At 53.8% G+C, this 27,388-nt stretch overlaps 2 protein-coding genes across 5 annotated transcripts in view; one reads left to right on the forward strand and one right to left on the reverse strand.

The window, feature by feature from the left end:
• Positions 1-8,431, reverse strand: part of MTCL2 (microtubule crosslinking factor 2) — a 73,223-nt gene extending 64,792 nt beyond the window's left edge. For 3 of the 4 annotated variants that reach the window (XM_073792961.1, XM_019950861.3, XM_073792960.1), the window contains exon 1: positions 7,406-8,431. In XM_073792961.1, coding sequence (XP_073649062.1) covers positions 7,406-8,080 — 675 coding nt within the window. In that variant the 5' untranslated portion in view covers positions 8,081-8,431. The remainder of the gene's footprint in view (positions 1-7,405) is intronic. The other variant, XM_019950860.3, reaches the window with a different exon arrangement.
• Positions 8,432-14,406: 5,975 nt separating this feature from the next.
• On the forward strand, positions 14,407-27,192 carry TLDC2 (TBC/LysM-associated domain containing 2). Its single transcript, XM_073793305.1, has 7 exons — positions 14,407-14,564; positions 18,176-18,285; positions 19,994-20,214; positions 20,883-21,035; positions 21,230-21,325; positions 25,154-25,227; positions 26,286-27,192. Exons 1-7 carry the CDS (start codon positions 14,407-14,409, stop codon positions 26,419-26,421), a joined length of 948 nt encoding a protein of 315 aa, XP_073649406.1. The 3' UTR covers positions 26,422-27,192.
• The last annotated feature ends 196 nt before the right edge of the window (positions 27,193-27,388 follow it).

Raw genomic sequence — 27,388 nt, forward strand, 5'->3', positions numbered from 1 at the left:
TGCCCAGGACAGTGCTGGATGTGCCATATACCTGAATACTAATCCTCCCAAGTGCTCTGCAAGAAAGGGATTAAGTTCCCATTTTACAGATAGGAAGACTGAGGCTTGATGAGGGGGCCTTGCACATGGGGTTCATGTACAGGGAGGAGGTGACAAAGCAAGGTTTGGCCCCAGACCTGATCCCAAAGGTGGAATTTGTCCACCTTCCTCCCGAGAGGCCCTGGGGCCTTGTGTCCGGTGCTACAGACACATGGAAAGGAGGCAGCTCCTAGCTCTGCTATAGGTCAACACGGCCCCCTCCCAGCAAGGCGTTCACAATGCCTCGGCTCAGTTCGGCATCCAGTGCCCTTCCCCAGCAGGCCCAACTCCCCTTCCCAGCCTCTCCCTCACCACTGCCACCCCCAACTCCCTCCAGCTCTTCTGTTTTAAGCCTGCAGCCGGCCTGCAGCCCACCTGCAGACCCTGATCACTGCCTTTCCTTCAACCATGCAACAAATATTTATTGAGTCCCTATGATGTGCCAGGCACGGTCCCAGCAGCTGGACACAGAGGCAGTCATTCAAGGCTAACTCCTCCACTCTAATGCCTCCTCCTCCAGGAAGTCTTCCAGGTCCCTCCTCTGAGTGCCCACATGTCCTCCAACCTTCTCTATCCTGGCCTCCTTTTCCCAGGCAGAATCAGGCACCCTTTAGGGATGGCAGTGGCATGGCCCTCCACAGTCCCCAGCAAAGGGGGAGGGGGAGGAGGCGGGAGATGAGGGCAAGCAGGAAATTCCGAGGAAATTAGAAGGGAGTTGCCCCTGGGCGCTGGCAGGCCTGACAATTGCTCCATTTCACTCAGTTCATTGGGCCCAGGCCCAAGTGCTGCGTGTCCGGGGCCTGAGGGCCTTTGGTGCCTCTTCTCCACCTTGGTGACCTGCCAGCCCCTTATCTGCCTACATACCACTCAGCCCCAGCCAGGCTCCTAGGACCCCCAGATCCAGAAGATTGCCAAGTCAAGCCCCTGCCACACTCCTCACTGTTCCCAGCAGCCTAGTGGAAGGAAGCCTCGTGGAGGAGCTAAAAACAGTAGTTTGTACACATGAGCTCCAGGGAGACACGGGCCAGGATTTCCTGCGTTTCTGTGCAGCTGAAGTGTCACAGCCAGTTTGTGTGTGTGTGTGCGTCTGGGGAACCTGGTCTGTGGGTCTTTGGCTCCTGTTAGCAAATGCTACAGGCCTGACATCTGAGTGCCCTGTGCTCGTGTCCTGCTTCTATGTACGTGGCTACATGTCTTGCTCATGTGTGTCTCTTGGGTGTGTGTCTGTGAGCCTGGGTGTGCAAGGACCTCTGCTGCTTGCTCTCTCTGTGGAAGAGGCAGCGGGGGTGGCTGGGTGATGAGCTGTGTCTGTGCCCGCTGGGCAGGGGCGTATCCGTGGATTTCCGCGGATGCGAGCACCTGTGTGTAATGACTCTGTGTGGGTTTGTGTGTGCCCCCGCATATGCGTGTGTGCTTCCGATATGTCTGAGGGTGTCTCCAGGGACTGTCCATCTCTGGGACATGGCCAAGTGTGTCTGGGGGTGTGTAAGGGTGTGTTTCTGAGCCAGCAGTCTCCTAGGTGGTGTGAGTCTCTGTTGTGTCTGTTTGATAACTGCGGGTGTGATGAGACAGGAGGTGGTGTATCTTGCATGGGTTTGTGTACTTCTCTGAGCAGGCATCCTCCCTGATAAGTCTGGAGGTGTGCTTCTGCAAACAGACAGCACAAGCATGTCCCTGGATGTGTACGTGAGACATGTGTGAGTAGTCGTGGATCTCTGAGCGCACGCTGTGAATATGTGTACCTGTGTTTGTGTGTGCAAGAAAGAGTGTGCCCAGGGACACAGGCCAAACCCCTCCGTAAGGAATGCTGGGAGCCCTGGTAGCTTCGTGGTCCCCCTAAGGCCTCAGCAGCAGCCACCTCACCTTCTGCATCTCATTCTCCATCTCGCTGGAGCTGCCCCCCGCCCCCCATGACAGGCGACCAGCTAAGGATCCTTAAAGACCCAGTTCTCAGAGCAGCTTCTTTCAGGCCACCTCTCAGCTGCCACAGGGAGGGCTGGGACTAGCCAGGAGCTTTGCTGACCATGGTGACCACTCCTCTCCCCCTCACAGTGACAGATATACTGGAGTCCTCCCCCTACAGCTCCCAGGAACTGAGAGCTTCACAACTTGTGGGTTACTGCCCCAGACACCTGGCACAGGGCCTAGAAGCAGGTATGGGAATGGTGACAACCAAGACAGGCACTAACATTTACTGTGCACTCGATCTATATCATCACTCGGAAAAGGGCCCCCATGACCCTGGGGCAGACATGCTTACCTCCCATTTTTCAGAAGGAAAAACAGACTCTGAAAGACTGAGAACCTCACCCAGAGTCACAAAGCTTATAACTGGCAACACCAGGTGAGAACCCTGCTCTGTGAAACTTGGAGGCACAAGCCGCCTCTGGGAGAGGGTGGAAGAGAGCCTGGGGAAGGGAGCTCCTTGGGGTTGTCTAGTGAGGTTCCCAAGTACACCAGCTGTGCAGTCTCGGGCACATTACATAACCTCTCGATTTCCTCATCTGTCAAATGGGTCTGATATCAGAACCCTCCACACAGGATTGCTGTGAGGACTAAAGGACTTACTTAACCCAGAGCCTGGCACACTGGAAATGATCTAATTGTTGATAGCATTTGTGAGCAAGTACCACAGAAGGTGGGGGATCAGTGGTCTGGGGGTGTCCAGGCCAGCTCTAACATTCCAGCACTCTGGATTCCAACCTAACCATTATCTAACCCTTAAGTCTCGATCCAAACCCCCATCACTTCCTCCAAGACCTCAGAGCCCTGGTCCCAATCACACTTTCTACTGGTGCAGGGTCATGTACACACACGCAGGCACATGTCCCCCGCACGCCGCCTGCAGGCTCCAGGTTCTGGGCCCCAGCAGATGTCATTCTCTACTTGCTCCCAACAAGTCTTAGCCTGGAGCCCTGCACACAACAGAATTCCTCTCAACAATTTATGTCCCAAACTAGACACGCTGTTAGCAACCACAAGCTCATGCTCCAGTCGGACTGTAGAAAGAACAGGACCCAGGGTTAGACCAACCAGGTTGGAATCCCGGCTGTGTGACCAGGAGCCTCCATTTGCCCAAGTGTGCAATGGGAACTGGAGGGGAATTAGATGCTTCCTCTGGGCCCTTCTGGCTGACACCTAGATTGGCTACACTTCAAACACTCACACGTAGAACCTCCAAGGAGGTGGGGAGGCCTCGCTTCATGAAGCCCACTCAGCATGGAATGTGATCACTCCTTCCTGTCCTCCTCGGAGCAGCTCCTGATTTATCAACATCCTAAAGCTAGGGGGATCCACCCTCCTGGCTTCTCCCAGCTCCCTCAAGAATGAAGGCTTTGACATCCTAACTGCTCATTGGCTAACAATAATAACAATTCCCTAAACGATGCGGGATTTCGGGCTTCCCTGGTGGCACGGTGGTTGAGAGTCCATCTGCCGATGCAGGGGACACGGGTTCGTGCCCCAGTCCGGGAAGATACCACATGCCGCGGAGCGGCTGGGCCCATGAGCCGTGGCCGCTGAGCCTGCGCGTCTGGAGCCTGTGCTCCGCAACGGGAGAGGCCACAACAGTGAGAGGCCTGTGTACCGCAAAAAAAAAAAAAAAAAAAAGATGCGGGATTTCACTGCTTGCAAAATGTCTTCTTATCTATTCACACCTCCCTGATTCCTGAAAACAATCCTATGAAGCTGCCCAGGCAGGTTCCATCATCTTCATTTTATAGATGAAAAAAAAAAAAAAAAGAGCTCAGAGAGGCCAAGTGACTTGCTCATGGCCACACAGTAAACAGCAGAGTCAGGTCTCTAGACCAGGTCTCTTCAATCCACACCAGGTGGGTTCCCAGCATGTCCTCAAAAGGTGCATGGGCAACAGTTAGTGGTGATGGGGAGATGGAAGACTTCAGACCACCAGGGTTTTGAAGGTCAAACAGTCCATGTGTCTGCCCTGCAGCCAAAGCTGTCTCTTAGAATCCTGGAACCTTAAAAGTTAATAACCTTCAGACTTCCTCGGCTGAGGTCAGGCAACTCAACTACAGCCTCCACATAAATATCCTCCTCAAGTAATCACAACCACCACATTTCGTGCCGTTTACCAGCTGCTTTCCACAAACCCCATGTCTTTATCCAACATGCAAGGTTGAATAACTCTGAATAACTCAACGGACAGCAAGCTCACTCCCTTCTCTGTAGCAGCTCCTTCTGTCGTCTCACTGAGAGAGAGCTGCCCCATTTCCACTTTTTCCACTCGGGCCCCAGAGTAAGCCTCATGCCACAGGAGATCTGCCATCACCCGCAAGGTCTTCCCCAGTTGATGGTTCCCAGGGCCGCCCGCCAGCTGGGAGGTGAGCTCGAGCAGGGCCCCACTGGACTCAGTGGGACTCAGCCCAAGGCAGCACGAGGCCTGCTGGGAACACACTGGGGATCTGAAGTCCTTCTCCTGGTAACTCAGCTCCTGCATCTTAGAAGCAAAGTGGCCCAGAGGGGCAGGAAACACATCAAGAGTACAGGTACTCTTACTCCAAGCCTGGCTGCCTGGAGAACTGGCTCTGGGACCTGGAACAAGTCCCCTCCCCACTGTGGCCACAGTTTACCCATCTGTAGAATGAACAAAACAACACCTCCCGTAACAGCCTCTACATCTATGGCCCACATTCAGGGCTCTAGATTTTCATCTTGCCTCTGTGAGGCTGGCAGCTGGAGAGAAGTTCAGGGACTGACCCATGTATACACAGTGTAACTGCACAATCTGGTCCTGCTCTCCTCTCCATCCAATCTCCTTCCTCTCTCCAGCCTTGGCACTGATCCTCGAAATCCACGAGCTTTTTCCTACTTCCCTGGGCCTGGAATGGTCTTACTCCAGCTCCTTATTCAGCTGGCGCCATCTCATCCTTCAGCCCCTGGCTTCCCTTAGCACCCCCAGCCCCAGCTTCATGTGCTCTCGGCACACTGTGTCCTTCCCCACCCTTATCACGATCCGTACTGTGACGTAGTGTATGACTTGTTTAATCCCAGTCTCCCCCACTAGATGAACAGCTCCATGAAAACAGACACTTCGTCCTCGCCCATGGCCGTATCCTCAGAACTGCTCTAGTGTCTGGTACACAGTAGGCCTTAAATAAGTAGTTGGTGAATGAATGAACGAGGGGCCGGGACTGCTTCAGGTGGGGAGGAGGATCTATTCTGCCCCCATGGAGTCCACAGGAGAACATGATAAGCGCCCACGGAAATGTGTCTCATACCACTTGAGAACAGCAGTGATCGAAATTACCCTCATCTGAGGCTCGCTACATGCCAGGCGCTCTAGTGGTGTTTGCACACATAACTCATTTAACCCTTAAGGCTGGAAGACGTGTGATGTCCCTTTATACAACGAGGAAACTGAGGTCCAGAGACATTAAGTAACTGGCCCAAGATCACACAGCCAGGAAGGCACAGACCCCAGATCTAACAGTGGCCTAAGACCTGCACGTGAAGCCAGAAACACTGCGTGAATGGGAGAAATTGAGGCTGCACCCTGACCCAGGCAGTGGGAGGTCCCCAGCCTGGCCCTGGCCCCTGTGAGACCTTAGGCTCAATCCCCAGGCTTCTGGAACTATTTTCCATCTTAACAGTCATGGGTGGCTCATAGGGACTCCAGAGCTCCGCCTGCTGACTTCCTGGAATGAACAGGAGCCCACAGGGGTGGGTGCGTGAGACCCTAAAGCAGAGCTCTATGGCCCATCTTCCCTTGCCAAGGGGAGCAGTTGGGGCCAGGAGGCAGGAGTGAGGAGCTCGGGGTCCAAGTTTAGAGCAGCTCAGGCAAGGAGTACTGGAAGCAGCTCAGAGCACCAACTGGGCAGGGCCAGGCCTCCTTCTGGCTTGTCTCCCTCCTCTTACCCCCCCTCCACTTGTCTTCTCCTCACCACTGGCTTTTGAATACTATAGGAGCTGACTGAACCCCTGATTGTCAACAGCAAATGGGGTCTTTAGGAAGGCTTACCCTCTCAATTAAAAGATGAGAAAACTAAGCCCTGGCCTGAGGAAAGGTTAGAGGCTAAAGGGGTAGATTATTCTGATTCAGACAGACCCTGTCCTTCTATTCTATTTAGTGACAACAGTCACTAAACGTACGCTGGATAGCAGATGCTGGGGAAAATAGGGAAGGGGAAACACAGTTAAGTAAGATCTTACAGACTCTAATGAGAGAGAAACCCTTTTGGCCAGAAGAGCTACAATGCGAAGCTAAGTGCTGCTGGGCAGACGTAAATTAGCAGAGTGCCGTGAACTCGGCGGCTCCTGGCCAGGGGTGCTCTGGGTACTGTGCCAGGACATCAACTAATAAGAGTAGGTACATTTCAGCCTCTTCCAAACCACGCCCAGCCAGTGGTGGCAGAACCCATGAAGCTTCCCAGGCCAATATCGACACACAGGGCTGGGCTGTCCCTAAAGCTGCCTCGGTGCCAGGCAGTGGGCAGACAGAGCCTGGCCTGCACCCAGCAGGTGCTAATGTCCACTGAAAGCGTGAAGGCCAAGCCTGCTCTCCCGGGGAAACTCTCAGGTCCCCACTGCGCCCCCCCAGAGGAAAGGCCCCTTTCAGATGTCAGTTTCCCTCCTCTCACTGGCAACATGGGAAGGAGATGGGCACTGCCGTGGGGCACCAGTGCAGCTGCTGCGTGCACAGGGCCTGTCCCAAACTGGGCAGAAGACAATACCCTGGGATTTAGGAAGCTGCCTCTGAACCGGTTCTCCCACGACATCATCCTCCCAGGCTGTGGGACCGTTAGGGCGGAAGTCGGACTCTAGCCAAGGGGATGTTCCCAGATGTCAATGCTTTCAAACCGGACCCGCCCTGAAAGGCACGCAGGGACAGGCCTGAGCCAGGAAAGCCCTGGGTAGAGACTCAGGATGGTGTTCTGGCCTCTCCTTGGCAGGGGATGGCCACAGGTCTCCCTGGCAGCACCGCACAGCAGTGCCTGTCCCAGAAAGGAGAGCCGCCAGAGGCCTAGCCTCTGGCTTGGGGGTGGAGGCTCCGAGCAGCTGCATCAGAGGTCCAGCCCCTCGCTGAGTACCCACCCCCATCCCAAGTACCGCATCTAGGCATCCTCCAAAGTACTTTTCTCAAGCTCCCCTTCCCAAATCAGGGTCCTTTGGGCAGTCTCCTCTTCCAGGTTCCTTCCTCAGGAGACGGTGTCCCAGATACAACAGGAAGCGGGATGTGAGGGAGCCCCTGAGGGTTTAGGCCCCTTTCCCAGTTCGTGCAGTGGGACAGCGGGCCGGCTGGTGCCTCAGGCCGGTGGGGCTGACACCCGCGCCTCCCCGCGGCCTCCCTTTCCCGCACCAGCGCCCTCACCTTGAGATAGTCGTTTTCTGAGCGCAGCTCCTCCAGCTCTCGCACGAAGCCGCCGGGCCCGCAGTCCAGCATCTCCTCGGTGAGGTCGGAGAAGGCGAGCGAGGCACTGAGTGGCAGGCGGCTGCTCCCCACCGACGACGCGGCCACCGACGGCTCCTCGGGGGAGGCGGGGGGCCGCGGAGGCTGTTGTGCGGACGGCGCAGGCTGGGACGGCTGCCCGGTGCGGGCCCCCGCCGGGCCCCCGGCCGCCGACTCAGCGTCGCTGCTCAGCGCCAGCTCCAGGCCCAGCAGGCGCGCCTCCTCCGACGCGCAGTCCGACACCTCCGAGCTGCTGTCGGTGAGGCTGGGCGGCGGTGGCGGCGGTCGCGGCCCGGTACCCGGGCGCGGACGGCCCTTGGCGCGGACCCCAGTGCGGACACCGGCCACCCGGGTCCCTGAGCCCCGCGTCCCGGACGCCACCGCACGCCCCTTCTTGTCGGGCCGCGCCGAGGACGCGGCGCTGCAGGCGGCCGCTGAGCCCGGGCCTGGGCCGCGGCGGCCCTTGGCCAGCGACCAGCCGGCCACGTCCTTGGGCCGGGCCGGCGACGGCGCGCGGTGGCTCTTCTTCCTCTCCGGAGCGGGAGCAGGCGGGGGGCCGCAGCCCCGAGCCGGGGACTCCCCCGCCGGCACCTCCATCGCGGCCTCCCTCGGCCTTAGCGAGCGGCGCGCATGGCCCGGGCCCGCCCGGCCTCCGCGCCCCGTGGGAGGCTCCTGGCGCCCCTCCGGCCGCTGGGGCCGCGGCTCCTCTCGGCCCACCTCAGCCCCCCGGCTGCGCTCCGGCCCCGACCCCCGCCGTACTGTCTCTCCGCTGCCCTGGGCTCGGAGAGACCGGCCCGATCGCCTCCAGGCGCCCCGGCTCCGGCTCCGGCTCCGCCCGGCGCCCGCCCCTTCGGCCTCGCCGCGCCCCCGGAGCGCGCCCGGGCCCCGGCTGCCTGCACGCCGATCGCTCTCTCGGGCTCCGAGTCCGGCTGCGGCCCGGGCCCCGGCTCCGCCCGGCGCGGCCCGCCCCCCGCGCAGCCCCGCCAGCTCCCCGCCCAGCCGCCTCGGCTCGGGGGCGCGCGGCTCCGCGAACAAAAGGCGGACGCGGCGGGAGCGGCAGGGAGGGACACAGGCAGCGAGCGAGGGAGGGATCTGCGAAGCAACAGCGACCCCCTCGAGGGTCAGGCGGGCCGGGGCCGCTGTGGCCCGGACTCCCTTCCCCTCCGCTCCGCCGCCGCCCCCTCCCCTGCTGGCCTGGGGAACGCACCCGGCGGAGGCGCCCCTGCTCCCCTCGTCCGCGCAGGGGTCGCGCGAGCGGCGAGAGGGGGGACTCCTAGGTAGAGGCCGGGTGGACCTCAGATCGCGGGAGCCAGCATCCATATACACGCCGAGCACCTCGCCCCTCGAGGCTGTGCAGAGCGTGCGCGAACTCCGCCCCCCTGAACCTCGCAGAGCAAGACCGATTATCCCAATGTACAGATGGGTAAACTGAAGCCAAGGGAAGACAGGCGATCAGCCCACGGTTAGCGGCAGAGCCGGGATGGAAGCCAGACCTCGCGCCTCCAGGGCGTGCTCCGCATCTTCTGGCTTGGCTTCCCTCTCACAGTCGTGGGGAGCGTCGGGCCCTGGGTGCATGCCCGGCTCTGCACGCCGTGAGCGGCTTGTGATCCCAGGCGTACTCCCTCCTCCCCTGACCCCGGTCTCAGGTTCTGCGGGGCTAAAATGGAGGCGACCCGTTCTCAGGAGTCAGACCAGCGCATGCTTTGGGAATAGGTTTTGGCTCCGGTGGGGGCTGGTCCGAGCTGGACACGGTTGCCCTGATCCCCACACGTCCCCCACAGGAACAACTCCGGATAACCCCGGAGCCCCGGCTCTTGTGGGTGTCGTTTCTTTCCTTCCAGAACTGTGCTCCTGTGTTGTTGATTTTCCCTTGTGTCTGTCACGCCTTCCCCGCCCCCGCTCCTCGCTGCTACTTCCCATCGCCACCGAGCCGCAGCTGGGCAGAGCCACTTGAAGTCCTTTGGCTGCCCGGCAGGCAGGCGCTCACTCTCCGGGCAGCACCCCCTGGCGGGCTTGGGGGGCAAGGCTGGTGTTTACCGGTCTGCAGCCTCTTCTTCCTCCCTCTATTCCCCTTCCTTTCCTTTTCCTCCTCCTTCTCCCCCTTTCCTCCTTCCGTTTCCATTTCTCTCTTTCCCTCCTCTTCCTTTTCCCCCAAACCTGTTGCTTCACCTCCTCCTGCCCTTGACACACAGCTGGCTCAGGTCCACTCTGTTTCTGTGCCACCTGCCCCGCAGTGGTGAATACACTCCTGGGGTATGCCCTCTCCCAGTGGCACGGCTTCATCCCCATCTAGGTGTGTCTAGGTGTGTAAGTGCCCCCTCTATCCTCGGATCCTTCCTCTGGGTGCCCCCCACGGAGCCAGGTAAGGAACAGGGCCACTCAGCAGGTTCTCTGCAAACACTTCTTCAGGGGCATTTCCACCCCCATCCTGGCAAGGCACCTGCTCCCCTGCCCCCACTAACTGTCCACTCACCCAGACCAGGCACCAGGCGGGACCCTGAGGGACACAGTGGTGGACTTGTCAATGGTGAGTTCCCGACCTCATGGAGCACACAGTAAAGCGAGGAGATGAGCCACAATAGACTCACCACAAACAGTGTGGCATGGCATTTCACAGGGGCAAGGGCCAGGGTAAGCCCTCCTGCTTCCCGGGCCTCAGAAGACACCACTTAGTTTAGTCTGATGTAACAGATGACAGGGTCCTTCTAGCTCTGATGTCCCCGTTTCTTGTAGACTGGTTCTGGCCTGGCACAGAGAGATGCTGTGTGGCTCTCGGAAATTGTTTACCCTCTCTGAACTTCAGTTTCTCCATCTATGCAGAATGTGGGCTTGGAGATGTTGGATGGTGGGAATCCCAGCAGGGGATGTGCTACATAGAGCAGGCTGCTCAGCCACTCCTGACACACCCATGGCCACACCAGCGGTGGCCTGGATCTCCCCATGTGGGCCTGGGCCCGAGTCCTGGCTCTACCACAAACCCTGACTGGGTCCCAACACTCATGGCTGAGCAGGGGGCTGATGGCCCTTCCTGCTTTGAAGGTCTTCGGATTTGGGGAGCCACGAATCTACATTGCAGCCCCAGAAGAGCCCGGGGAGCAGCAAGGTCCTGGTGGGGAGGGACCCAGGGGTTGGGTCAAGGTGAGGCTCTGGACTCAGGTCAGACCAGGGCAACAGCGAAAGGAGTAAGACTAGCCAGGGGCCCAGAATTGGCTCCATGCAAGCGGGGAGGCCACCTGGGTTTTCCTGAGCCCTGGGCACTCATGCCAGGCTGTGTGCTCAACACTTCAGCAGGATCTCAGAAAGGGTAGGAACTTCTTGTGGCTGATTATATTTTCCAAAGATAGGCTCAGCAATATATAGCTCATCCCAATTATTCTTTTTTACAGTGTGGCATTGACACTCTTCCAGTTGAGTGACGTGGTCTATGTTCCCTCTCCTTGAACCTGAGCAGACGTTTGTGACTGCCTCAACCAATAGAGAATGGCAGAAGCGACAGTGTGAAACTAGGTCATAAAAGGCAATATGGCTCTTACAGCTCAGTTTCTCTCTGCCCTCTGTTTCTCTGTGTCTCTCAGTCTCTGTCTCTCTGGCTCTCTCTCAATCCACTCTCCCTTGGGACGCAGCCACCATGTTGGGAGCAAACCCAGGCCTCATGCAGAGGCCACGTGAAGGTGCTCCAGCCAACAACTCCAGCTCCAGTCCCCGCTAAGCCCCGGACATGTGAGAGAAGGAACTTTCATATGATTCAGCCCCTAGCCTTGGAGCTGCCCCAGCTGATGCCAAGTGGAGCAGAAATGAGCTGTCCCAAACTGCAAAATATTGTTGTTCTAAGCCACTAATTTAGGGGGTAGTTTGTTACGCAGCAATGGATAACTGGAATGCTTGTTCAAGGTCATACAGCTTGGAAGTGGCAGGGCTGGGGTTGATTGGAACCCAGGGCCATCCAGCTTCAGAGCCTGTTGTGCTGCACTGTTGGGTGGTGTCCAGCTCAGGCACACAGCGTGTGCCATGTGAAGCTCTACTCCAGAAGGCATGAAGCGTTAAATGATTGTAAGAATTATATATCAGATTGTACAAAATGAAGATACTGATCACCCAGCGGAAAAACAGTTTATGTTCTCCCATTCAAGTGGCTAAACTGACCAACATGATGGAAACTGAATGGAGAGTAAATCCTGGAAGGCTCCAAAGAGGAGGTGATTTTTTAAAAAAATAAAGGTTATATTCCTTATACAAACCACTGGCTGAAGGAGAATTAGAAGAATTAGTAGGGAAACCTGCTTTTGTTGTTGTTGTTGTTTTTGGCCGTACCACGTAGCATGCGGGAAGGATCTTAGTTCCCTGACCAGGGTTTGAACCCATGTCCTCTGCAGTGGAAGCATGGATTCTTAACCACTGGGCCACCAGGGAAGTCCCAGAACCTGCTTTAAATAGGGTAGTCAGGGAGGCCTCTCTTAGGAGGTGACCTTTAAACTGAGTTATTCAAAGAGCCAGAATAAGAGAATTCCAGGCAGAGAGAACAGCAAGGGCGAAGGCTGAAGGAGGAATAAGCTTGATAGATGTTCAAGGAAGTAAGAAGGTCAGAATGACTGGCACTTGATGGGTGATAGAGGAAGGACAAAACAGAGCAGGACTGGACAGCGGGAGCCTCAGCAGCCCTGGGCAGGGCTTTATTGTTTGTTTGTTTTTAAAATATCTTTTATATATATATATTTTAAATTTTTGTTTATTTTTGGCTCCATTGAGGTTTCGTTGCTGTGCAGCTTTCTCTAGTTGCAGTAAGCGGGGGCTACTCTTCATTGCAGCGTGCGGGCTTCTCATTGCGGTGTCTTCTCCTCTTGCGGAGCACGGGATCTAGGTGCACGGGCTTCAGTAGTTGTGGCACATGGGCTCAGTAGTTGTGGCTCATGGGCTTAGTTGCTCTGTGGCATGTGGGATCTTCCTGGACCAGGGCTCGAACCCATGTCCCCTGCATTGGCAGGCAGATTCTTAACCACTGCGCCACCAGGGAAGCCCGGGGCTTTATTGTTGATGCAGTGACAAGCCACCGGGGACTTTGGAGTAAGCAGGGGTGAGATGTAATCTAATTTGTGTTTTAAATAGATCACTCTAGCTGATGGCAAGAAGATGCTAGAAGATGGGTAAAGGGCCTATTGAACCAGCCTCTGAGAGGTAACGGTGGCTTGGATGAGGGTGGAGGCAGTAGAGAGGGAAGAAGAGGGGTAGTTTTGAAATCTGTTCTGGAGCTTTGAAGAGTTAGACACCCTTGGTTGGAGGTGAGGAATCAGAGAAATGAAGTCAAGTTCAACTCCCAGGTTACTGGCTTTCGTTACAGGATGAGTGACAGTGTCATTTAACAAGACAGGGAAAACAGCTTAAATGTGGTCGGGGGTAGAGAGACCAGGTTTAGAGGGGGAAATGGAGAGTTCTTTCTGGACCCTATCAGTTTGAGATGTCTGTGGAGACATCCAAGTCATATAGGCAAGAGACCTATGAGTGTGGAGCCCAGGGTAGCAGTTAGTCCGGAGTCATGAAGAGTCATCCGCATTTAGACAATATTTAAATCCATGAGACCAGATAGGGTCACATAGAGAAAGGGTCTACAGAGAGAAGAAAAACCAGGAAGTTAAGAATTCCTGGTTCTACATTTGTAGAGACATGGATGGACCTAGAGCCTGTCATACAGAGTGAAGTAAGTCAGAAAGAGAAAAACAAATATTGTATCTTAACACATATACGTGGGATCTAGAAAAATGGTACAGATGAACCGGTTTGCAAGGCAGAAATAGAGACACAGATGTAGAGAACAAATGTATGGACACCAAGCGGGGAAAGCAGGCAGGGGGGTGGTGGTGGGATGAATTGGGAGATTGGGATTGACATATATACACTAATATATATAAAATAGATAACTAATAAGAACCTGCTGTATAATAAAATAAAATAAAATATTGAAAATAAATAAAATAAAATAAAGAATTTCTGGTTCTATCACAGATACAGGGAACAAACTAGTGGTTACCAGTGGGGAGAGGGAAGGAGGGAGGGGCAACATAGGGGTAGGGGAGTATGGGGTACAAACTATTCTGTGTAAAATAAGCTACAAGGACATATTGTACAATAGAGGGAATATAGCCAATTTTTTTTTTTTTTTTTTTTGCGGTACGCGGGCCTCTCACTGCTGTGGCCTCTCCCATTGCAGAGCACAGGCTCTGGACGCGCAGGCTCAGCGGCCATGGCTCACGGGCCCAGCCGCTCCGCTATAGCCAATATTTTATAATAACTATAAATGGAGTATAACCTTTAAAAATTGTGAATCACTATTCTGTACACCTGTAACTTATATAATGTTGTAATCAAGTATACTTCAATTTAAAAAATAAAATAAAATTTAAAAATTAAAAAAAAAAAGATTGATAGTTGTTACCTCTAGGAGTGGATGAGATTGGGAGAGGACAGATGAAGAGGGCCTTTAATAATTGCTCCCAAAACATCTATCATGAATTGTTTGAATCTTATTAAATAAAACTGTATCCATGTATTATTTCTTTCATAAAGTAGAAAATTGAAAAAAAAAAAGGGTTGGGGGGGAATTCCTGGTTCTAGAAAGTGGTTAAGAGAGGAGAAGCCAGCCACAAAAGACAGAGAGGGAGTGGCCGAGGAGGGCGGAGGGAAATGAAGACAGCCTGTTGTCTGGGAGAATCGCTCTGTCAAGCGGCATAGGAGCTGAAGGAAGATGAGAGCAGTGTCCCCTTCCTAGGGCGACACGGAAGCTGCTGGGGACCTTGCAAGAGCAGGCGTGGTAGGGACAGATGCCAAAGGCAGGGGGTTGAAGAGCGAAGAAGAGGTAGAGGTGGAGTGTAGGGAGAAGAGGATAGAGCAGTCGTGGCGGGGACGGTTGTGTCGAGAGGGGCAGGCGAGAGATGGGTGAGGCCGAGAGAAGCCGGGCAGGAGAAGCGGAGCGCGACAGAGCCAGGGAGGCCCAGGGGACTGGCTTTCGAAAGCAGCAGGGGCCCTTCCTCCGTTGTCCTGGAGGGAAGGCGGAAGAGATGGGTGAGATGCAGGTGGGTCTGTCGGGAAGGTGAGGGAGTGACTGATGGCTTCTGTTTTCTCGGTGAAGAATAAAGTTGCCGGCTGAGTCAGCAGCCGAAGGAGTGGAGCTTGTGTGAGGAGGGCAAAGACCGTCTGTCACAGCGGCCAGAGAAGAAATCAGACCTCTCAGGATGTGTGAAGGGGTATGTCATGCACCCATCCGAGGATCAGAGTGAAGCCAGTCGACTCAGCAAAGCACAGAGCTGAAACTGTGCCGCCTATCCAGTTTTATATCCAGCTTTTTTCACTTTACAGAGTAGCAGAAGCATTTCCCCGTGCATTTATGAACTCTTGGCAAACATCACTTTTAATACTTAGAAACGATCCACAGAGGGGATATTCCATGGGTCGCTTAAACTTTTCCCCTTTTACTGGACATGGAAATTGTTTCCTGGCTCTGACTGTTGCAGTTCTCAGAGAGGCGGCCTGTGGTCTGGTGGAGAAAGGACAAGACAGGCTGCAAGGCAGAGCTGGGACATTCAACACGCTGGTGCCTAGAATCTCATCGTGGAAGCTTTTTAGGGACCAATTACATGGCAACTGGCTTTCCTGCCAGGTCACATTCCTAGACTTGAGGATGAAGAATGGGACAGCAGGGCACACCTCACTGGCCTCCCAAAGTGCCCAAAGGTTCGGGAATTGAGTGTGGAGGAAATAGATTTGGGAGAGGGGCCCTGAGAGAAGGGAAGGCCAGACGTGTGACCCCCGAGCTGTTGACAGCTCAAACACATATAGCAACAGCCATGTTTGAGGTAGCAACAGGGCTCCTCACTTGAATGTTTTCCCCATAATACAAGTCCTTTTGGTATCCCACCTTCCCGGAGCGGGCATTGCCCCAGGAGACCTGGTCATGGGGAGAGGATCTGGGGACCCGAGTCTTTTCCACCAAAGCCAGCAGGAGGGGGTCTCTTTCAGGTCTGTGAAGCTGGAGTAAGCCACCCGAGAGAGTGGGCTTACCCACCCAACACGCTGGGGGACCCTTGGTGGACATAATTTTTCAGGAGTTCCTGCCCTGGGTGGAGGCCGCTAGTTCTGGGACTGGCTGAAGCCCCTTCCAAATTTGAGGTTCTGTGTTTCAACAACAGCGTTCACTTAAGTCCCCTTATGAGCCAGGGATAGAGAAGTGCCCCACTGACAGTGTGCCTACTGTATGCCAGACGCTGGGCTTCCTGGACATGACCTCACCCCACGGCACGACAGGCCAGTGAGAAAAGAATCGGCATCCCGTGTGAGAGTGGGAAACCAGCAAGGCTGCCTCTTCTCACCCCCCAGCCCCGGGCCTCCCCTGCAGCACAGGGTGATTGGTGGGGACCCCACGGAAGGACCCTTTCCTGGACACTTGCACCCCTTAAGGAAGCGCCTTATGTGATGGGCTTCAGGCACCACGTGGCACCTAGTAGCTGTGGGTGAGAGGCTCCAGGTTAGAGACAAGGAGCTGAGTAAACCCCACCTCTTTGGGCTGGTGGTGGCAGAACTGGGGGCCTGAGGTGACAAGGTCTTGTTTGTGGGATTTGAGTTTCTGATGGACGACAATGACTGCCAGGCCTTTCCAGCTGGAACCGGAGCAGGCTCGGGGCCAAGGCCTGCCACCCTCTGGGCAGGTATAAGAGCTGGGAGGAGGGCTGGAGCCCGGCTGGGGCAGAGGTGCCAGCTGCCCGCTGGGGGACCAGGGTGCAGAGCTAAAACTGCTTTGTACAGACCGCCAGGTGGACAGGGTCAGTTCTGGAAGTGGCCCCTTCTCTGTGGGATCCAGCAGAGGCACTAGGGAAGCCATCGGGCTGGACAGGCTGGAGGAGGTCACCTGAGGCTGAGAATCGGCAGGGTGAGTACACTCTTCCACGGTTCCTGCCTTTCCCTTCTCCACTGAGCTACTCACCCCCGCAAGTGACTGAGTGACTCTCTGCCCCAGAGGTGCCCGGGTGGAGACTGAGTGGCCATTTGCCCGGGACGTGAGCCCTGAATCTCGCAAAGGGGCAATGTCGGGGGATAGCCATAGCACTGTCATTTGTCCAGTGCTCAGCAAACACCAGGAACTGTGAACAGGATGATGGAGGCCTGGCTCAGCATCCTAGTTCTTCAGGCATTATCTTCATTTACTCTTACAGCAGCCCCATCGGGTAGATAGGTATTAGTATTTTACAGATAGGGAGACTGAAGCACAAAGATGTTAAGTAACTTGCCCAACGTCACACAGCAAGGAAGTGGCAAAAACCAGGATTTAAACTCCCTGACTCCAGAGTCTGTGCTCCTAATGACTGTGCTATTCTATCATGTGGCTGTGGTTAGTCCCTTCTACTTTCTGAGTGGCAGTTTCCTTATCTGCAGTTTAAGGGTGTAAAACATGATGATCAGAACGATATTGTCCTGAGATTCCGGAAAGATATCTGGACATGGGTCAGCCTTAAGCACTGAGAAGCCCTGTTGGAACATTTATCAATAATGTGTGAATGGGGACTGCCCTGGTGGTCCAGTGGTTGGGACTCCGTGCTTCCAGTACAGAGGGCGCAGTTTCGATCCCTGGTCGGGGAACTAAGATCCCACATGCTGCGTGGTGTGTGGGGAAAAAAAAAAAAAGAATATGGGGATGCCCTTTGATCCATTATTCAACTTTTGAAATTTATCATAAAGGATATCATCAGATTTATGAATAAGGAGGTTCATTACAGTTTTGCTTATAATCACAGAAAATTAGAAGCAAACAAAATGTCAGACATTTGAGAAATGATGTACATCCTGTGACGAAATAATAAGCAGCCATTAAAAATCATGTGTTCAAAGGGTACTGCATGTAACTGGAAATTTTTCATTTGTTAAGTTTGAAAAAGCACTTTATAAAACGATACACAGTATGATGTATTTATAAATGTGTGTATATACTTGTATATGAAATAAATATAAAAGACGGGAAAAAATACCCTTGGGGTTGAGAGTTTATCTCTGAGAGGTGGAATTATGAATATTTTTGTATTTTTCTTTATTCTTTTCTAAATTCCTCAAATTTTCTACAGTAAACATGTATTGCTTTTTTAATTAGAAAAATGACTTTTTTTGTTTTCAATATCTGTTCTTTTGGTCTAGCTTGGCCCCTTTCAAGCTTTGAGAGGAAACTGAATTGCAGGCTGTCAGTCTTGTGAGGGCCTCTGAAATAATCTGGTCTCAGAGAAACCAGAGGGGAAACAGTGTAATATGTTACACGTGGGGAAACATGTAACAGTGCTACATGTTACATGTGGGGAAACCCAGTTACATGTGGGGAAACCCAGGGGTGCAAGGGACTTATGCAAGGTCATACAGGGAACCAGAGGCCCCAGACCCCCAGTCTGGGGGCTCAGGCATCTGCCCAAAGGCTACAGTCCATGGGCCAGGCTGCCAGAAGGACAAGGAGGTAGAAGGGAATCACAGCTAGCATCTACGGCTAACGTGTTAATTGCTAACTACAAGTGCGGCCTTGAATGCCCAGCGTAGCTGACCTCACAGACCCACCCAGTGACATACTGGCCCGGGAATGACAGGTGAATGACAGATGAGAGGGAGCAAAGGGTAGGCGGATGGGCGTGGAGCCAGCCGGGTGTGCCCCAGGTTTCTCCCTCTCATCTTTAGGCCTCACCAAGCGGTGCTGCCTCCCTCAGGAAGGCTGAGGGCTTGCTTACTGCCCTCAGCTGGGCTCGGACAGAAGCATGAAAGGTCTCCGCTGGCGTTACACTCGGCTGGTAAGGGGCCAGCTTGGGCTGGGGGTTGGTCAGGAAAGGCGGGGAAGAGGGGGTCTGGGCCAGGATTGGATACAGGCTGGTGTCCCCCTTCCAAGCCCCTCCTCAGCTGGCCCAGGGTTCAGAGCAAGGGCTCAGGAACGTGGGGCATTAGTGCCCAGCCCCATGGTCCCAAGACCCTCAGGAAGCACAGACCACTGTCTTCATCCCTTCCTCCCCGGAGTGGGTGCCAGATGGAGCTCTATCCAGAAGCCCGCACAGCTAGGACGCCCTCCCTAGGCCTGAACCTGGGGAATAGGAAAGCAGTTTCCTGTCCTTCTCTCCTTCTCGAGGAAGTCTGTCTTTTTTTTTTTTTCCTTTAATGGAGTACCCGCTGCTGTTTTTTAAAATTAATTCATTAATTAATTAATTTTTGGCTACGTTGGGTTTTTGTTGCTACGTGTGGGCTTTCTCTAGTTGCGGTGAGCAGGGGCTACTCTTCATTGCGGTGCGCAGGCTTCTCACTGCGGTGGCTTCGCGGGCTTCTCACTGCGGTGGCTTCTGTTGCGGAGCGCGGGCTCTAGGCACGCGGGCTCCGTAGTTGTGGTGCGTGGGCTTCAGTAGTTGTGGCTCGTGGGCTCTAGATCACAGGCTCAGTAGTTGCAGCACACGGGCTTAGTTGCTCCGCGGCATGTGGGATCTTCCTGGACCAGGGCTTGAACCCATGTCCCCTGCATTGGCAGGTGGATTCTTAACCACTGCGCCAGCAGGGAAGTCCTTGAGGAAGTCTCTCCTGATGAAAAGCCCCGAAGTCATTGTGTGCAGGCGTGCATACACACACACACACACACACACACACACACACACACACACACACACTCTGGTACTCAATGGAGTGAATGAATGAATGAAGACACCACCATACATGCCCACTGACACACACATATATTTACACAATCCCAACTCACACTCACAAACACATTGACAGGTAACACACAAAGTTGCACTCAATACCTTCTCACACTGATTTGCCTACACAACTCTGTTTTAAGCCAACACATCACACACAGACAAATGTGCATTTTATATGAATCTGCTAACCTGCACACTGTCTCACCTATGACTACATGCGTTGTTTCACTGGCTGAAAGGGCCTTCTTTCTTCCTTTGTAAAATGGGCGTAGCAAGAAGCACATTCTCGGGAGTTCCCTGGCACTCCAGTGGCTGGGACTCGGCGCTGTCACTGCTGCGGCCCGGGTTCAATCCCTGGTCAGGGAACTGAGATCCCACAAGCCACAGAGTACGTGGCCAAAAGGGAAAAAAAAGCAGCACATTCTTCTTAGAATTCTTGGGAAAATTCAGAGAGACCACGCACAGCAAGCATTTCACACAGGCCTAGTCAAGTGTGTGCTGTATACGTCAGCCACTACTGTTGTTGTTATTATTATTATCGTTATTTCACGTACAAAGGCACAGCTGCGGCTCCCAGAGCTGGGCTGTCATCTGCCCTTCTCTCCTGCCCACAGGCTTAGAACGCAATCCCTGGCATCCACTCCGGATCCAGAGAAACCAGGCAGACAAGCTGCAGGGCCTACGGCCACATCGGATGGGCATGGCTGGCAGGGGCCAGGGAGGGAGCTGGCTGGAGGCGGGGGCAGGGCCTGGTCTGTCGCTGACACTTGCTTCCTCTGGCTGCGCTCGTGGCTGCAGGGGCCTGGGCCGGGGTGATGAGGTGGCCGAGGACATGTGGAGGCTGGTGTCTCCTTGTCCCTCCACTCACCAGGCCTCTTTGTGTCTTCACAGCCCAGCCAGGTGGAGGACGCTCTGTCTGGGGAGGAGGGTGAGGAAAAGGAGGAGGAGACAGCCCCAGCCCCAGCTCGTGCTCCGGAAGATCCAGTGGAGCCCCAGCTGGCAGAAGCCAGCCAGGTTCTGGGAGCCTCGGAGATGAGGCAGGTTCGGGCACAGTCCGTGGTACAAAGATTTCAGCCCTGAGCCTGAGGGTCCCACCCTCCTGCCCCACCCAAGCTAGGCCCAAGGACACCCAGGGTCACTCCTGCTCTGTCCTCTGCTCACTGTGTCACCTTGGGCAAATCACTTCTCCTCTCTGGGCTTTTCTTCCTTTCTTGTAAAATGATCCAGTAATCCTAGCACCGCCTTCTTCCCTGGGCCAGGAGGTTAAGGATATAGTGAACTAATCTAGTCCTTGGGAACTGACGCCAAAGCTGGGGTGGGGGTGGGAGGATGAGATGCGGGGATTAGGAGGAAGGGTTCAGCGTCTCATCTATTCTCTGGCTGCTGGGGGCCAAGGTGACCCCTCTGACCTGGGTTCAAATCCTGGCTCTGCCACTTACTCCCCATGTGGGCTTCAGGCAGGTTGCTTCACCTCCCTGAGCCTCAGCTTCCTCATCTATATAATGGGAACACTAATCCCTCTCTCTGAGGGTTCCTGCTAATTGGCGTGAAAGTCCCCTGGAAACAGTAAAGTACCCTGTAACCTGCAAAGCACCGTGCTTGGGTGAGCGGTGGCTGTTCAACCTCAGTCCTCCTGGGACCCGAAGGATATGGGGCGAGGAGGGTGGGAGGACCGGGAACCCTCACTCACCTCCAGTCCTGTCCCTTAGATCAGCCTCCACCTCCCCCCGAGAGTCGCTGGACACTCCTGGAGTCTGGCCTTTCGCACGTCGAGGGACGGCTTCAGTCTGCGGAGCCTGTACAGGCAGATGGAGGGCCACAGCGGGCCGGTGCTGCTGGTGCTGAGGGACCAGGATGGCCAGGTGAGCCGTGCGGGGAGTGTTAGTGGAAGGGATGCATGTCGATGGGCCCCCGAGGGCCTCTCCATCCCCCAGCTCTGCCCCAGGCTCCCCAGGAGCCTCTCTAGGATGGGCCTATGTTACCAAGCCTGAAGGGTGGTGCTGCCAGTGGACCTCCAGCTCCCTTCCAGCGGCAAACTGCAAATTCTTCTTTCCAGATGTTTGGGGCCTTCTCCTCCTCGGCTATTCGACTCAGCAAAGGCTTCTACGGTACTGGCGAGACGTTCCTCTTCTCCTTCTCTCCACAGCTGAAGGTGATGTTCTTAACCTTCCAGGCGGGGAGTGGGATCTATGGCAGGACAAAGAACCCGGGGTCCCAGTGGCCCCCAGCTCCATCCCCCGTGCTGGGTGCCTGGTGTCCTTCCATCTTTCCACAGAGGGAGTACAGCAGGGCAGTGGCAGGCAGAGCATCCCCCTTCATTTAAAAAGTGCTCAGTTCCTGGCAACCACTGACTGGCTTGAGAGGAGGTGTGTCGCTCAGCAGATACAGGCTGGAAAGACAAAACTGGTCCAAGTGCAGGTAGCCCTGTGGGTGTGGGGGTAGGAAGATGAAGACAGACATGCCCAGTGGCTTATATTTTCTTAGGCAGTGTCGGGTAAGGGCATCAGCTAAGGGTGAAGATGGAGAGGAGGGTGTGAAGGTTGAGGGGAGAGGAGGTATGGCAGGAATAGAAAGGGAAGCTGCTGGAGAAAACTGGAGAAACAGAAGGGCAGCTAGGCAGGGCTGACTGGAGGTCCGAGACTGCGAATGCAAAGGCCACTTACTTCGGTGTGTGCTCTTCTCTAGCAAAATTCAGCTCCTCAGGTTCAAGCATGGAGAGCGCGATGGGAGGGTTCAACCACGACTGGGGTTTTGCCAAGCTGCTTTACTAGAGGTAGACAGGGAAAAGGGAGTTGAATGGAGTGGAAACACAAAATAGATGAAGCACTAGTTGCAGGTGCATTGGTTTGCCATTAGAAACCCCTGTCCCATGCACAGAGCAAGACACCTACAGATACATGCAACAACATAGGCATCTGGTTGCATGACAAGGAGGTCACAAGCTTGGACTGACTGCCTTGCCGAAGGCAAAACACACCATATCTGCTGTGTTGCCTCCATCGCCAGCCTGGAAATCTTATCAGAGAAGAGGAGAGGGGACAGTTGTTTACAATAAACCCATGCTGGGTATTAGTCCCCACCGCTGGCCTTCCAGGGTTCACCTACTAGAATCCTCAAGTTGTACAAGGTTCCTCCTACTGCTCCGACAGTTCCGTGGCAGAATCCTTTGCTGGTTCCTCCTCATCTCCCCAACCTTTTAACATCATGGGGTCCTCAAGCTCAGGTTTTGGTTGTCATCTCTTCTCTGACTATCCTCTTTCCTTCGAGGTCTCGTCCATTCTCACAGCTTTCCATGTCATCCAGGTGCTGATGGCCTCTCCCCCGGACTCCACACTCACATACATCCAACCATTACCCAGTGTCTCCAGTTGGATCTAAATGGCATTTCAAGCCTCACATGTTCAAAGCTGAGCTCCTGACTTTCTCCCAGAAAATCAGTTCCCCCTGCCATCTTCCCTGACAAAGTTAACGGCACCTCTATCTTTTCTGCCGTCGAGACCAAAAATTTTGGAGCCCTTCTTAATGCCTCTTTCACACCCTACATCTGAGCTGTCAACGAATCCTGATGGCTCTTCCTTCTCTTTCTATCGCTATCCAGAATCCACCACTTCTCACCATGTCCTTTGCTGTCACCCTGGTTCAAGCCACCATCATTACTTGCCTGTGTTCCTGCTATAGCCTCCTAATGCTTCCACCTTCAGTCATCACAGTACCTGGAGTGAGCCTTTTAAAAGGTAAGTCAGGGCACATCACTCCTGGGCTCCAAGCTGCCGATGGCTTCCTTTCTCCCTCAGAGAAAAGTCAAAGTCTTCACAATAACCTACAAGTCCCTACGTCTCTTGGCCTCTCTCTGATGTCATTTCTTGCTACTTTCCCTCTCCTGCACTCCGCTGTAGCCACACAAACCTGTCGGTTTGTTCTTTTTTTTTTTTTTTTTTTTTTTTGCGGTACGCGGGCCTCTCACTGTTGTGGCCTCTCCCGTTGCGGAGCACAGGCTCTGGACGCGCAGGCTCAGTGGCCATGGCTCACAGACCCAGTCGCTCCACGGCATGTGGGATCTTCCCGGACCGGGGCACAAACCTGTGTCCCCTGCATCGGCAGGCAGACTCTCAACCACTGCGCCACCAGGGAAGCCCTGTCGGTTTGTTCTTAAGCAGGCAGGCCTGTTCCTACCTCAGGGCCTTTGCACACACTGCTCTACCTAGTGTGCCCTCCACAGGATCTCCATGTGGGTCGGTTCTCACTCCCTTCAGGATGCTGCTCAGATGTCACCCTCTCGGCAAGGCCCTCCCTGGCCGCCTGCTTTAAATTTGTAACACTCCAGCCCCTAGAAATTCTTATTGCCCTTCTCTACTTCTTTCCCCTTAGCTTTTGTCGCCACCTAATATACCATTTATTTTACTGATTTACCCGCCTCCTGCCGCTAGAGTGGGAATTCCAGGAGGCAGGAGTTTTTGTCTGTTATGTTTGCTGTTCTCTCCAGTGACTAAACAGTGCCTGGTGCTAAGTGCCAAAAAAGTTCTTCAAAGGAGCTTATGATTGTTTTCAGGGGATCACTATAGTCTTCCCAGGATACTGTTATGGAATCTCATCCTTTCAAAAATTGGTTAATTTTTGCCCGTCTTTGGTCTTCTGGCACTTCTTGTGTTCTGCATGAATTCCCAGCCGTTCCTTTACTGCTCTTCCAAGAAGCACCATGAACGTGGCCTTAACTTTTTCTGTAGCAATGTTTATCTTCCTCCTTCAAGTCTGAAGGTCATGTTCCTTGAGGAAAGTGGAGGAGGAGCTGAATGGTTCTGTCTTCTCGTGGCCACTTGTTAATATTATCTCACCTGTTCTGAGCCCAGGGCTTATCTTTCATGAGTCCATTTTCTTGCTTAACACCCTTTGGTTGCTCAGAGCATTTTTGGCAACTAATTACAGGCAATAATATGCTATACTTTTGCAGCCTTTTAAAAATCTTTTTATTAGCTAAATTGACCCTTGAATAATTTGTTTATTCAACAAACATCTATACCATGTCTCAGGAATACTGCCGGAATCAAGGCAGCCGTCACAGAGCTTACCTGTTAGCTGGGCAGGCAGTGGCATATTGCCACATGAACAGGGCCTGGGAGGAAGGGCTACTTTCAGTTCCTCTGGGATGACATTTGGGCTGAAAGATGAGAAGTGGGCCATTTGAGGATCTGGGGGAAGAGCATCCTGGGCAGAGGGGTCAGCAAGCATGAAGATCCTAGAGCAGCAATAGCCTCAAGTGTCCCAGGGACAGAAGGGCCAGGGTAGATGAAGTGCAGTTGTTAAGGGGGAAAAGAGGTCGGAGAGAAATCGGGGGCACAGCAGGCTGGGCTTTCGGCTGTTGTCAGCGGTTGGATTTTATTTCCAGGGCCATTGGAGGGCTTTAGCAGAGGAGGGCTAATATCCGATTGGATTTTGAATAGGTCACTGACCGCAGTGCGGACATGGGCTCTGGGCAGGAGACAGTGGAAGCTGAGACCCATTAGGAGGCTGTGATCCAGGGAGGAGTGACTGGCGGGGACGGATGGGACAGAAATGGTGGTAGTCAGGGTGTCTCTTTGGGGTGGGGCCCACAATACTTGCTGAGGAACTGGGTGTGAGGCAGCACTGGGGAGTGTGCAGGCTTGGTGTTGCCTCCAGCGAGGGGAGGAAACAGTTAGTAAGGGTAGAATCAGGGCCCCGCTCCTGACCTGGACTTTCCGCCTCCTCTCTCCAGCTTTGGACGCAGGAAGCCTCAGAGGGTTCGGGTCTATTCCTAGAACAGAAGGGCTTTGGGGCTGTGGGAATTCAGACTGGAGGGCAAGAGGAGATGAACTCCAGGGAGACTGGAGACCAGAGTAGTTCCTGCGCCTTCGTTGGGGCCTGGAGGTTCTGTTTCCTCCACAACACTGCCGCCCAGTGGTGTAGAGTCAAAGTGCAAGGGCAGGACTCACCCAGTAACCGCAGGTTTCTCCTATCATCACAGGTCTTCAAGTGGACAGGAAACAACTCTTTCTTCGTGAAAGGAGACTTGGATTCACTGATGATGGGCTGTGGCAGGTGCGTGTCTCAGTCCTCCCCGAGTCTCGAGTGTCGGGGTGGTCTGTGCTCGGATCCCTTCTCCCGTCCGGAAATGCTGAGCTAGGCTGCCCCAGACAAGATGGGGAGGCTGCTGGTTAACCTTCAAGCCTCTCCCTTCAGCAGCTCCTGCTCAGTCCACTAGCCAATCCCCTAAACCCTGCTCTAAGTCAATATTGAGAGGAGAGGGTGGCGTGAACTCTCCCCCGAAGTGTTACGTTGGTGACAGCTTAGGCTGTCACTTTGGAAACAGCATTCCCTATGGTTGGATGAGGCTAGATTCAAGGGATGGGCAAGCCTCAGATTTACCTGTCAGCTCCATGACTAGGAACATAACTCACTGGAGGAAGGCAGGCATCTGCCTGGAACCCGGCATGCGTGCGTGCGTGCGTGCGTGTGTACGTGTGCGCGCGCGCCTCTTGGGGGTGGGAGATGGAGTGCGTTAGGAAGACAAGGTTAGTCTCGCCTCTGGTATGACCTGCAAGTTCAGGCAGAATAACTCTTATCCTGAGGATACAGATGAAAGCATTGCTTGCTTAGTACCAGGCAAGTTCTTTGCTCTCCCAACTGCCCGAAAAGCCTCCACTGAGAGGCAGATTGACACAGAATGCACCAGCCATGGCTGATTTGCAGTAAGCCACTTCCCAGCTCCAGCCTAGGTTTGCTGTCAAACGAGGGGATTAGAATGGATGCCCTCTGACGTGTTTTGGGCTCAGACTCCGCGCTTGCGCGAGTCCCTCCTTTGGTTAAGCATTGCCATCTTTAACGTTCTGAATGTTCTAAAACTGGATTGTGGTGATGGTTGCACCACTGCATATATTTATCAAAATCATTGAACTGTAAAAAAAAACAAAAAACGCTCCAAACCCTGTGGGGAACAACATGCGAGCCCCTAACAATCAGGATAAATTGGTTTAAGGGGAGCTGAGACAAAGGTGAAGTGAGGCTGCGGTCGCGGTGTAGCCAAGCACCGCTGGTGCAGGTCCGAAAGGTGTCAGCACCCAGGAGGGAGCGATGCCAAGACTCTCCTCTCTCTTTAGTGGACACTTTGGGCTGTGGTTGGATGGAGACTTGTATCACGGGGGGAGCCACCCCTGTGCAACCTTCAACAACGAGGTGCTGGCCCAGCAGGAGCAGTTCTGCATCAAGGAGCTAGAGGCCTGGGTCCTGAGCTGATGCCCCGGTGGGCAGCTTCCTGGGGCAACAGGGGCTTGGATCTGCCCCCGGATGCTGACGAGGCCTCCGTCACCCTGGGCAGTCCATTCTGTCCGAAACACAGATGGCGAAGTGTCCCAGTGTGGACTGTGGCTCCGAGCCAGCCTCCCGTCGCCAGAGGACCAAGACAGGCATGAGCACAGCCCATGTTTCCTGGAGAGGGGACTTTGAAGGAGTGAAAGCACTTATACCTCACCCGAGCAGCACAAAGTCCCTCAGGAAAATGATCTTTTTAGAGAGTATACAGTTAATACATGTTTATTGTAGAAAAACCAGAAGATATAAAAGAATTAAAGTTGCCTAAAATTCAACCACCCCCCAAAACACTAACATTTCATGTATATCCTTCCAGACAATTTTCCAAGGATATATATACATATATATCTTACAAAATGGGATTCTACTCTATATGTGTTGGACATTATTCTAACTTAAAGAATATTGTCAAGCCACAGACACCAGGACTCAACCAGTGAAATTAATAAAGACTCCAGTAGCATCCCTCTTTTCCCAGAACATTGAGGGCTTTCTGTCTGCCACCAGTGTGCCACCGGGTGCTTGCAAATCTCTTATTTAATTCCACGAGGAAAATATGAAAGCAGCAAATGAACAATATGCATATTTGGGTAAAGAATTTGAAATTCTGTAGATGGGAACCTCAGGGAGGTTAAAAAGGAGGAAGGATATGTTTTCTGGCAAAACAGGAGCTCAGAAAAACTAAAAAAAAAGAAAGCCATATCCCTCCCCATGCTAGTGCCTGTCTCCTTCCAGAAGATTCTTTATCAGGCCATTACTTGCCATTACTGAATGAGGAAAACCAAGTAACATAGGCCTTGTTAATATTATCCCCTCTCGAAGACCCAACACAGTGCTGAGGTATAAAGAAACATCTGGGCGCATTCCTAGACCAAACACAGTTCTTTTGCAC

This window comes from Tursiops truncatus, chromosome 15 (assembly GCF_011762595.2).
Source record: "Tursiops truncatus isolate mTurTru1 chromosome 15, mTurTru1.mat.Y, whole genome shotgun sequence".
Classification (NCBI taxonomy): Eukaryota; Metazoa; Chordata; class Mammalia; order Artiodactyla; family Delphinidae; genus Tursiops; species Tursiops truncatus.